Source organism: Neoarius graeffei, chromosome 8 (assembly GCF_027579695.1).
Source record: "Neoarius graeffei isolate fNeoGra1 chromosome 8, fNeoGra1.pri, whole genome shotgun sequence".
Classification (NCBI taxonomy): domain Eukaryota; kingdom Metazoa; phylum Chordata; class Actinopteri; order Siluriformes; family Ariidae; genus Neoarius; species Neoarius graeffei.
The window spans coordinates 43,501,786-43,513,366 of NC_083576.1; the positions used below are offsets into that span (position 1 = coordinate 43,501,786).

The 11,581-nt window shown below is 39.3% G+C and overlaps 1 protein-coding gene across 1 annotated transcript; it reads right to left on the bottom strand.

Moving 5' to 3' along the window:
• Positions 1-7,624: 7,624 nt before the first annotated feature.
• asb12b (ankyrin repeat and SOCS box-containing 12b) lies at positions 7,625-9,514 on the bottom strand. The gene is made up of 3 exons (XM_060926901.1): positions 9,442-9,514; positions 7,843-8,699; positions 7,625-7,758 (listed from the first exon to the last, which is right to left on the bottom strand). The coding sequence occupies exons 2-3, from the start codon at positions 8,648-8,650 to the stop codon at positions 7,625-7,627; spliced, it is 942 nt and encodes a 313-aa protein (XP_060782884.1). The 5' UTR covers positions 8,651-8,699; positions 9,442-9,514.
• Positions 9,515-11,581: the final 2,067 nt, after the last annotated feature.

Genomic DNA, 11,581 nt, shown 5'->3' on the forward strand with positions numbered 1-11,581 from the left:
CGTATCGATATTTTTGCACACCCCTACTAACGATGCTATGAGATGTTTAAAATGTGTAAAACAAGATGTTTATTAAAAAAAGCACAGATGTTTAAAATGTGTAGAGAGGTTTTAAAAAAAAAAAAAAGCACAGATGTTTAAAATGTGTAAAAAAATGTTTTAAGAAGCACATGTTTAAAATGTGTAAAAAAAAGATGGTTTTAATAAAGCTCATTTTAAATGTGTAAAAAAAAGATTTTTCAAAAAGCACAGATGTTTAAAATGTGTAAAAGAAAAAAAAAAGTGTACAACCATTTTTTTTTTAAATACAAATGGAACATCAAGTATAGCAACAACAACAATTGTAAGGGGGGGGAGGGGGGGCGCTGTTTATTTGCTCTCTGGGGAGGGGCTGACTCTCCCACACTTTGAAAACCCCTGGTCTATAATAAACTAAAACAGGGATGGGCAACTGGCGGCCCAGGGCCCGCACGCGGCCCTCGTCCTCACTCATTACGGCCCGCAAATAGATTAACAGTTTAAAAAAAAAAAAAACAACAACTTGTAATCATACTGTTGACCGATAGAGGGCGCGTCATATGCAAACAATAGCGGGGCCCGGGCCGCCTTCCCCATCAGCGAAGAAGAAAGTCAAGAGCCATGGCCACGAACAGTGGCAAAAAGAGAAAACCTGACCAACGGGGGGGGGGGGGGGGGGGGGGGGGTCGCACTTTTCAGCCAAAATGGGAAGAGTACCTCTTCACTGAACTCAAAGGAAAACCAATATGTCTAGTTTGCTTGGAGACATTATCAGCCCTAAAAGATTACAACACCTTGCATAAGGTTAAATATGCGAAGTACACTGGAGCTGCCAGAGCCGCTGTCGTAGCCGACCTCAAATCAAAAGTATATCAACAGCAACAATTTTTCACAAAAGCCATGACCTGTCAAGAGTCAGCCATCAAAGCGTCTTATGATGTCGCACTCGAACTTGCTAAGGAAAAGAAGCCACTGTCGGATGGGGAAATGGTCAAGTCGTGCACTGTAAAAATGGCCAAAGCTTTTGGTGACAACATGGCTAAAAACTTTGAATCTGTGTCTTTGTCCCGACGCACAGTAACACGCTGGATTTTTGACATCCACGATCATGTCGAGATAAAACAAACAAGTCACACAGGACTGCAAGTACTTCTCATTAGCTTTGGATGAGAGTACAGATGTGACGGATGTTAGCCAACTACTGGTTTTTGCAAGAACTATTGACAATTCATTTGATGTGCACGAGGAGTTATTGAAATTGGCATCTCTACACGACACCACTAAAGGCAGCGATATATTCAACGCTGTTACCAGTGCTGAGAGTGAATATGGTGGCTTTGAAAAGCTGTCGACTGTTGTTACGGATGGCGCACCTGCAATGCAGGGAAGACACAGGGGTTTCACAGGGCTACTCCAGCAGAGTGGGGTAAACTGCCCTATACTGCACTGCATCATCCATCAGATGAGTAGCGTCATTAATTGTGAGATGTACTGTAGGGCCTGGTGTGCTGTGGTTACACAAATATAGAAAGACGTATATACACAATACATTTTTTAACCGCAACTATTTATCTTTCCAGGAAGCCCTCTGCGCAAAGACATTGAACTTTGGCCACGTCATGGATTTGGTGACAAAAGTCGCTAATCTCATCCGAGGAGAGAACAGATCTCTATGTCACCGGAGGTTCATCACCTTTCTGGATGAAGTGGATGCCGAGTATGGGGATTTACAACTGCATATGGATATCAGATGGATGAGTCGAGGAAAGTGTCTGGAGCGGTTTTTTGCACTGCGCTCGGAAATGCCAGTGTTCTTGGAGAACAGTGTTAGTGGCGATACAAGTGCCTACTGCGGAAAACTCAAAGACGCACAGTTTGTGACATGGCCTTTCTGACAGACATCACTGCGCATCTCAATCACCTCAACACACTCTTGCAGGGGAGAGACCAAACTGTGTGTGATCTCTATTCTCACATGACCGCATTTCAGCGCAAACTCGGCCTGTTCATAGAAGGCTTTTCTTCCCCTCGTGCAAATCTGGCACATTTTCCCGCGTGTGCCGAGATGCGCAAAGACAACCCCGGGTGCGAAAAACAAATCCAGAAATACAAAGCAGACATCGAAAAATTGCAGGAACAATTCAACGATCGTTTCCAAGATTTTCACGAGATGCAACCACGAATTGCGCTATTTCACAGACCCCCTCTCTGCTACGGTCAGCGCGCAACCATCGGAGCTGCAGCTCGAACTCTGTGAGCTGCAGGCAGACCCGTTTTTTCAAGCAAAGCGCAACGAGAGGGGAATTTCATTTTGGAGACTTCTTCCCGAGGCACGTTTTCCACGTCTCAGAGATTTTACGCTCTCAATGGCCAGCATGTTTGGGAGCACTTACATTTGTGAGAGCAGTTTTTCCACCATGAAACACATAAAATCCAAGGAGAGAAACAGACTCACCGATGAAAAACTCTTTCATTTGATGCACATTGGGACCACAAAGATTGACATTGATATCCAATCCATTGTGAGCCAGCAGGCCAAACCACAGCTCTCTCATTAGGCGCAATTCATGTTGGGCCTCTGTAGTCTAGTTTTCTGCCATTATTGAATGTGAGCTATTTGCACTTTTTTTTTTTAAAAGCAAACTTTGTCTTTTTTTTTTTTTTTTATCAAGGACATGGTGTTAAAATTCCTTTTTGCACTTTTTTTAAGCAAACGTTTTGTCTTTGTTGCTTATCAAGGACATGTTAAAATGCATTTCTATGCAGAAAATAGTTGTATGTTGGTGCAATAAACATACAGATATAAATACATATAAAATGTGTTCTTATTGAGAATCATATTGAATCATATTTCATATCCAGTTATTTGATGATAGTGGTGAAAAAAATTGGCCCTCTATCATGGAAGTTGCCCATCCCTGAACTAAAACGTATCCCAAATCCTGACAGTACCCCTATTCAACCACTACGCTGAGTGGCGCTATTATCCCACTAATGGAAAATAAAAGAAATACTCTTCACAAAAGGTTAATGGTGCGTTCATGTGCTACGGGAATTATGGTAAATACCAAACGCCGACATGGAAAGCACACATGAACGCCCCCTCTTGTGGTATTTTCCACTGGGCAACTCGTAGAAAATTTTGATACACGAGTTGCCGAGATGAGATGAACTTTAACCTTTTCAACATGGCGGCGAGCGGTACAAGACTAGCTTATGAACCAAGAAAGAAGTGGTTTTCACCTACGGAAAGCTGACTCTCACCTTTTAAACGAGTCATGTTATGTTTAATTATATAATATGTATATTACAGCCTAATACAAAATATTCTGTGGCTGTCCAAAGAACGCCAACAATGATCTAGATACTGGCTACACTCATTGTGGCTACAGCCAAATTTCCAAAAACTGCGTGGCATTCAATGTGTTAAGAAAATCTCTACTTGTCATGATCAGGAAATATTCAGCATTATTTACCTTTTGACAACTCATATTCCTGCTGCAGCTGATGAACAAGGCAATCTATAATTGTTTTAGCCAAATAACAGGCCTGATTCTGAATCTGGTCCACCATCTTTAATTTGTCAACAACAAAAGCATGTGAACAACACACTGGTAAATACCACTTCCCAACTGGAAAATATCTTCCCATAGCACATGAACGCAGCATAAGTGATGAATGCAAAATGCACTACATTACAAAAGAACAGTATGCAGAGCCCACAAAATCGTCTCAGACCCCACTCACCCTGCACACTATGCATTTCAGCTTCTGCCCTCTGGAAGGCGCTACAGGTCAATTGCCACCAAAACAACACGCTTCAAAAATAGTTTTATCCCTACTGCTATACAACTTCTGAACTCTTGCAGATAAACATTGATCATGGACTGAAAATTGTTTGATGTTGGAATTGTCTGTGTGTATATATATATATATATATATATATATATATATATATATATATATATAAAATGTGTGTGTCTTATATATGTTTTAGTTTGTGTCCCTAGTCTTTATGTTATATGTTGGAACCTGTACCATGCCGTACTGAAAAAAAATTCCACCTGCTTGCAGTGTGGTCATTAAAGAATCATTCATTCATTCATTCAAAACAATAATATTCAGTCAGTTCAATAAGTCTCTATGAAATTACAATAGCAAGCTTGCGCGCAAAAAAAAAAAAAGTAGGGGCCCATTAAACGTTGGTGCACATGAAGGGAGGGGGGAAAAAGTAATCCACAATGCAAGTTCCTATGAGAGATTAAATCCGACCGAAACAAGAATAAATAAAAAAAAAAGTACACTCACGCTGTTACCATGCTTGGTGGATGAATCGGCAGTTGAGCTTCAAACAAACCACTCACGAACTCGGCAGTCCAGGATGCGTGGTGAGCAAGATGATGGAATGGAGGCTAGCTCCCTGTAGCAGCAGGCAGTCCACATGATAAGCCTTGGATGAGCGAGTTGTTCTTCCAAACGTGGCTTCGCTAGTTTTAGCAGAGTTCGTATTCACTTAGTCTGCGGTCTTGTTGCAATGAAGAAAGTTCAAACTCGACATTTTTCTTGCCGTTACAACATATGCTAGAGCACTCGATATATCTGCAAATACAGGGGAAAAAAAACTGCGAAAATGATTAGCCCAGCAGCCCACTTTCAAACTCAACAGGTGAAAGCAAACACTCTGGAGCCTATCACTACAGATGCATAACATTTGGGCCAGTAACCTATTAGCTGTACTCCGTCTCCAAAAATGTTAAATAAGCCTCTTTTTACGAACTTAACTCTACATCCGTGAATTTCGTACCCAAAACATATTCTCTCCTCCACCTCTGTGTCGTAGGTAGCAGCAGATTCGAGATTAATCATCCCTAAATTCTAATTGGCCCGATACACATCATTACTTCTAAACTCACACAGGATTGGTTACATCATCAAGGGTTGTTGTTGTTGTTGTTGTTTTTTAGACATTTCAGCGGGAAACATGCATCTTGTCAAAATAAAAGAAACCAATGCGTTGTAGTAATTGCAGTAATTTTCCATAAACATAGTGTAATTAATTTACATAAATTATTAACACAGTAAAGGCCAAATCATTGCTATTTTAAAAGGGCCTTACATTAGATTTACTGTTAACGCTTAAAACTATTCCTATGCCATTCTTGAGGTCTCAAGGCATTTATAAAAAAAAAAAAAAAAGTGAGGCCATGGTTCTGTGTATCTCCTTTAAGCATGGTCAGCCAATTGGACAGCCAAATATGGTCTTCTAGGAGCAATGCTCTCCATTCAGTTTATCCCACATCAGACCAGTAAGGGCCCATTTCGCACACTGGTGTGACATTAGCTCATTGTGGACAGCCCACATCAAGCCAGAGTCATGGGGTCAATGTTTTATTTCTTGTAAGAACTCAGACAAAAAGAAGCAGTGGAAGTGAATAGCATGGGTGCAAGTTTTCTGGCATGTGCCGGAAGCTCCGGGGTTTTTTTTTCCGGTTCTGAAAATGTCATTTTTCCAAATCGTGTAAATCCGTTGAGATTTTCGGTGGGGGGGGTGGCCTTCTCACTGTCTCACTCTCATCGTATTACCGGGTTACTGCGGTACAGTCTCTGCACGAGACAAATCTTTTCATCTCGTCTTCGCCACAAACCTCATTCAATTTATACACCGCTCACCGACGAGCGGTCCTGACTAGCCCGTTGTTTCACGGTGTTATACATGTGCGATATCATGTTTCACGCACGTAGCACGTTGTTCGACCAAATCAACACAGCTATTCTCATGAGTCGCCATGAGAATTTTAGAGAAAGGCAACAATAAAAAACACAAGAGAAAGAGTGAGAGCTCTGCTGGCAATTCCCGTCAGTGGAAACGTATCAAAACAAAGTAACAGTAACTTTCACATGGTCAAAACGCAAAGTCATGGATAATTTTGACCCAGGTGTTCTCTGCAAGTATTGCTCCTAAGGAAAGAATTTTGAAATTAATGATATTGGCCCTGCACTTTTCTGATTTTTGTGCTATGTAGTAATAAGTGAATTCAAAACATTTATTGGTGATTTAAATTGTCATCTGATACTGTGTGATGTGCAAATGCAATGTGCTTTCTTCTAGAATTGAAATTATTCATCACAAGTATCTGCTTTTATAAACATGTTATTTTTTTTTTTTTACATTTGATTACCTTTCAATTATTAAATAAAAGTATGGTAGGTCTTGAAATAAGTTTGTTAGCTTTTTTATCATCTTTTCTAATGTGGTCGTTAGGTTGAAAACTCATTTGTAGTCAGTAATGGATTATAAAATATAGATATTTTTGTATATGGAAAAAGCTGAATCTTATTTGCTAAAATCCAGGAGTTTCTGAGGATATCAAGACATGTGGCCATGGATTATAAAATATAGATATTTTTGTATATGGAAAAAGCTGAATCTTATTTGCTAAAATCCAGGAGTTTCTGAGGATATCAAGACATGTGGCCCCTTATTTTAACTCAAGCTGTGTATATATTGTAAAAAAGGTATCACAGCAAAAGCATATTAAAAATGGTTGTTTCAACATTTAAATTAGTAGTTGCTAGATGTTTTGAAATATCAAGCCTTGTACTTGAAATATTGTTATTTCAGATGAATTGATGAAATGTATTAAACATTTCATGTGAATATGCAAATCATATAACTATTAATATTATAAATGTTTGCATGAGATTGCATGAGAGACAACCATTTTAACTTGTAATTTAAAATTTTTTTCAAGTCCTAAGGGGGGGCTCACCCCCCTTTGTAACCCCCCCTGCATGGCTGCACCATGCACGTCTGACTTTGTCAAACTTTTCAGGTTTTTGAAAATTTTATACTTGCACCCATGGAATAGTCAGGAAATACTGTAGACACAAAGGAAATGGTTTTAGATGGGATAACTGGAAGGAATATAGATGTAATGCAGTTTCTAATGTCGTTTCTGAGCTTAATTATTGGTTTTAAATTGAATATGCTGATGTGGCCCTGATTTAAATGCATTTGTATGCCTAATGCTTGCGATGCTGTAAATACACTGTAAACAGTTGTTATTGTACTCTGCACAGTGACAAAGTTGAATCTAATCTAATCTAATCTAAACAGTATTGCTTTGAATCCATATTTCTGTTTAATAGACCCATTTTCTGTTTCTGTTTATCTGTTTTCTGTGTTACAAATGTGGAAGCTAAGTAATTTTGTTTCAGATCTCTGAGACAGAGATCTATGTTTGCATCTATCCATTATCCAACTTGGTTGGTGTTTTTTAGCCTAAATTTAGCATTTTGAGAAACACTGGGTCCCAAGATGATTTAGGAGGGCCCTTGGTATGAACATTCCAGCAAACAAACAAAAAAAAAAAACATGCCCAGAACATCCCCTAAAAGTCCTCTCTGGACATCCACTGAATGTCATTGTGTAGGGTTCCTATTATATCCTAAAGACTTTACAATCTGCAGATTACACTCTTAACTTTGATTATCAGTGAACTGGGGGGAGAAATATAAACATAAAGATACAATATACCATAGTACATGACATACCTAACATTTATAATACTTAAGCTGGCACAGAGGAGAGGGCATAGAGCATAGGTCATGTGGCATGTTTCAAATAATTTTTCAACATTTGTGGAATATCCAGCTGATCAATCAAGTCCAGTTTGTGTGCAGTAGAAAGGTACTTCCGTATGGCAAGCCGAATCTGGGACATCAGTGTTTTAGGGAAAACTGCAAATAGAAAGAAAATTTGTAATATATTAAATAAAAGGATAGCTGCATATACTGTAAAATATCTTGTGTGACTGAGCTCACCTCTCTCTCTAAGCAGCAGCATGAAAGCCTCATTCTGCTCTTTTGTTTTGTCCATACTCACCATTGGGATGTAGACATTGGCTCCAAAGTCTATAAGGAGCTGAATGTATTCAGATTGGCACCCATATTTGAGACAGGTGTCTAGCACTGTGTTTGACTGCTTGAGCCTTGCCAGTATTTTCTCATCCTTGCAGTTGTAGTCTGGATTGGCACCATGTAACAGCAGCAGTTTGAAGCAGTCCAGGTGTCCATAAATGGCCGCTATGTAGAGAGGCCCTCGGCATGTCGTGGCATTGGAAGCCCAGTCCGGTACTTTGGCTCGGATATCTGTCTCAGCACCGTAATACAGCAGCTCCTTTAAAATGTCCACGTCTCCCTCTCTGGCTGCAGTTAGCACTGGAGAACAGTTATTATATTCACTTCCATTAGGATCAGCACCAGCTTTGAGCAAAGCAGAAACACAGCCAAGGTGTTTGCCACTGACAGCTGTGAAAAGCGGAGTTTGGGCTTTCACATCCAGGCTGTCCACCTTGGCACCATGGGCTAAAAGGCACTCAAGGCAGCGGAGGTGACCGTGAGCAGCTGCCGTTTTTAGTGGCGTACTTGGTATTCCCCAGCCACTTCTGCTATTGATGCATCTCCTGTAGCTTTCTTGAGAGAGCATATCAGCCAGAAGTTTGTCATCATCTTCAGCAATGGCCTTATTCAACTGCTGACAGCCATCTTCTTCATCCTCTTTGGGTCGGAGGAGAGAGAAAATCTTGGTAATGTCCATTAAGCTCATTTTTGTGGAAGTGTCCAATATCATGCTTTGGAAAACTTGTCAAGATTCCATTATAATTTTTAGCAGCACAAAACTTTGGAGGAAAACAAAGTTAGACAATATTTCAACCCTTATTTTCTGTTCATTACTTAGCAATAGATTTTACACTGACCCAAGCAATATTTTTCATTTTATAGCAACACAATTACAAAGTTAACTTGAAAAGACCAAATGTTTATGTCCATTCAATGTATTAACATATAAACAATATCCATTTAAACAGACACTTCTGAACAAATCTGAACCCCCCTACACACACACACACACACACACACACACACACACACACACACACACACACACACTTGAGTATTCTCTGGTTGGCAGGTGTGCGTGTGTGCCTGCATGCCTGCCTGCGTGTGTGTGTGTGTGTGTGTGTGTGTCACCCCAAAAAGCTATCTCAAAAATCCAACATGGGGCCTTTCACTGCAAAAAATACTGTAATGTTATTGTATTTATTGCATTATTGTAACATAATGCAATGCATTTTTTAACATAGCACAATTAAAAAGGACAATGCTCTCTAAGTATTAGTTACTGATGTCAGAATATAACTTTATGCTATTAGAGCATCAGCCATAAAAGTCCATGCATTACAAGAGCGCATTAATATACACCTGTGATTTGACTTGGGGTCTGCATTATTGTCAGAACCATTCTGTTAACAAAAATTAATCACAACCTTTTTAATTTTTAAAAATTATGAATTAGATTTAGATTCGATTAGATTCATTCCATCCAGTTTTAAAAAGAACACATACACTGAATCCACTTACCTCCAACAGAGTAAATTGTAGCCTAAGTTTGGTTTCTAAATAGTTTCCAAATTGTCATTTTTGCTGTCATTCTCTGTGGAGTCACAAGGCACTCTAATTGAACAGCTTTGCATTCCAACAGACAGAAGTTGAAGCTAAAAAGGTGACAGCCTGACACAGAGAGTCCATGAAGCCTGGCTACCAAGAGAGGCTAATTTTAGGGCACAGATAGATCTGGTTAAACTTCCATTCTCGGAAGGTTGGTGCAGGAGTTTATAATTAGAAACATGATTGAGTTTTGACAGGCAGTGAGGTGGCTGGGGTTTAGTCTTCAGTGTCCGATCAGAAACTCTGAGTGTCGGTTCTCACCATTTATTCATTTAATTTATTGAAGCATTATTTGCATTAAAACAATTAAGGCATTATACATACGATAGAAGAGCAAAGTTATTATATACATTATATAAAATATTTAAAGTCACAAAACAAAGTTCATCATACTCAGTATTCATGACTCAGTGTAATGGAACAGTTTTCACAGTTTTTCTAAATGTAAGGAGCAGATTGACTTTGAATACAGTGAGCACATGTAGTTTGGACTTTATACATACTGGCTACAATTTATAAATGAGACGTACACTTTTGTGACTGTTAATGCAATTTGTTGTTCGTAGCTTGCTGAAATAAGTTGTTAATTATAAAATAGCAAATGCAAGTCCAGGGTGATTATTCACAATAACTAAAAAAAAGGAAAATATATGTGAGAAACAATATAAGCATTCCCCTCTGCCAGTCACGAAAGTGTCTTCTAAGGCAGCCTTTCTCAGCCGGGGTGCCACAGCACCCTGAGGTGCCATCTGGCTTCGTTAGGGGTGCCGTCAAAAAATTATATATTCTAACATTGAAATAAATAAAATGAATGAATTAAAATTGCAAAAAACGATAGTTACACTAATGCAGATCATCGCCGCCTCATGCATCGTCAAAATTTGTCTCACGGCCCCCTTTCCCATGTCACAACGTCACTGCCGGGGTCAGCATATGGTCAGCGTGAGTCTGTGTATATTTTATATGGGGGTGTCTTGAGAATTTGCTTACTTCTGAAGGGTGCCGTGACTGAAAAAAGATTGAGAAACGCTGTTCTAAGGTCAGCAGCTGTTTCACTGTTTAAAGCAGTAGCTGATAATCAGCTGCTGATATGTTTGAACACAGGAGGTTTCTCCCAGCCCTGTCATTATGCAGAAAAAAAAAGTTTACACAGTTGGCAGCAGTTCTTAACACTCAAATGCATGGTGTTGCCATATGGAAACAGTTAATTTATCTCATTTTCCTAATAGGAAGTAAACCTATATTTTCCTGTTTATTTGTGAAAAGGGAGACCTTCCCTTTGCTATAAAACACAATTGCTGGTAGCACTTCCCTTTTCAGCAGATGCTTGATGGTCTCAAGATTGTCACCTGAGGGCTGTTAAAACTGAAGTATTATTCAGTATTTAGACATAGTGTCATAATTTAGACAGTATATCCTAGTCCTTAGTCAACTATCTGTGGGAAATAAACATTTAATTTGTATCATTAAAATTAATTAAGATGTAATGACTTATTTGTTAAAAAAAATCCCTTATTTAAGCTTGAAGAAAAATGTTAAATTTTATTTAAATGTATAGGCAATAATTTATGCAGTAGAGGGTTAAAATCCAATTACTTGGCAAAATAAATAGAGGCATTACTTGTATCTTTACTTTTCTTTATATATTAGGGAACTCCAATTAGGGGTCACCACAGTGGATCTGTTCCGCATATTTGATTTGGCAGAGGTTTTACACTGGATGCTCTTCCTGACACAACCCTCCCCAATCTATCTGGGCTTGGGACTGGCACTAAGTATGCACTGGCTTATGCAACCCCAGTGGCTGGTTATTTTTTATCTAATCTGCATGTCTTTGAACTCTGGGGTACCTGAAGGAAACCCACGCAGACCATGCAAACTTCACACAAAAAGGTCCCCATCAGCCGTGAGGTTTGAACCCGGAACCTTCTTGCTGTGAGGAGACTGTGCTGCCCATATATGGTGTCTTGCAAAAGTATTCATCCCCCTTGGTGTTTGTCCTGTTTTGTCGCATTACAAACTGGAATTAAAATAGATTTTGGGGGGTTAGCAC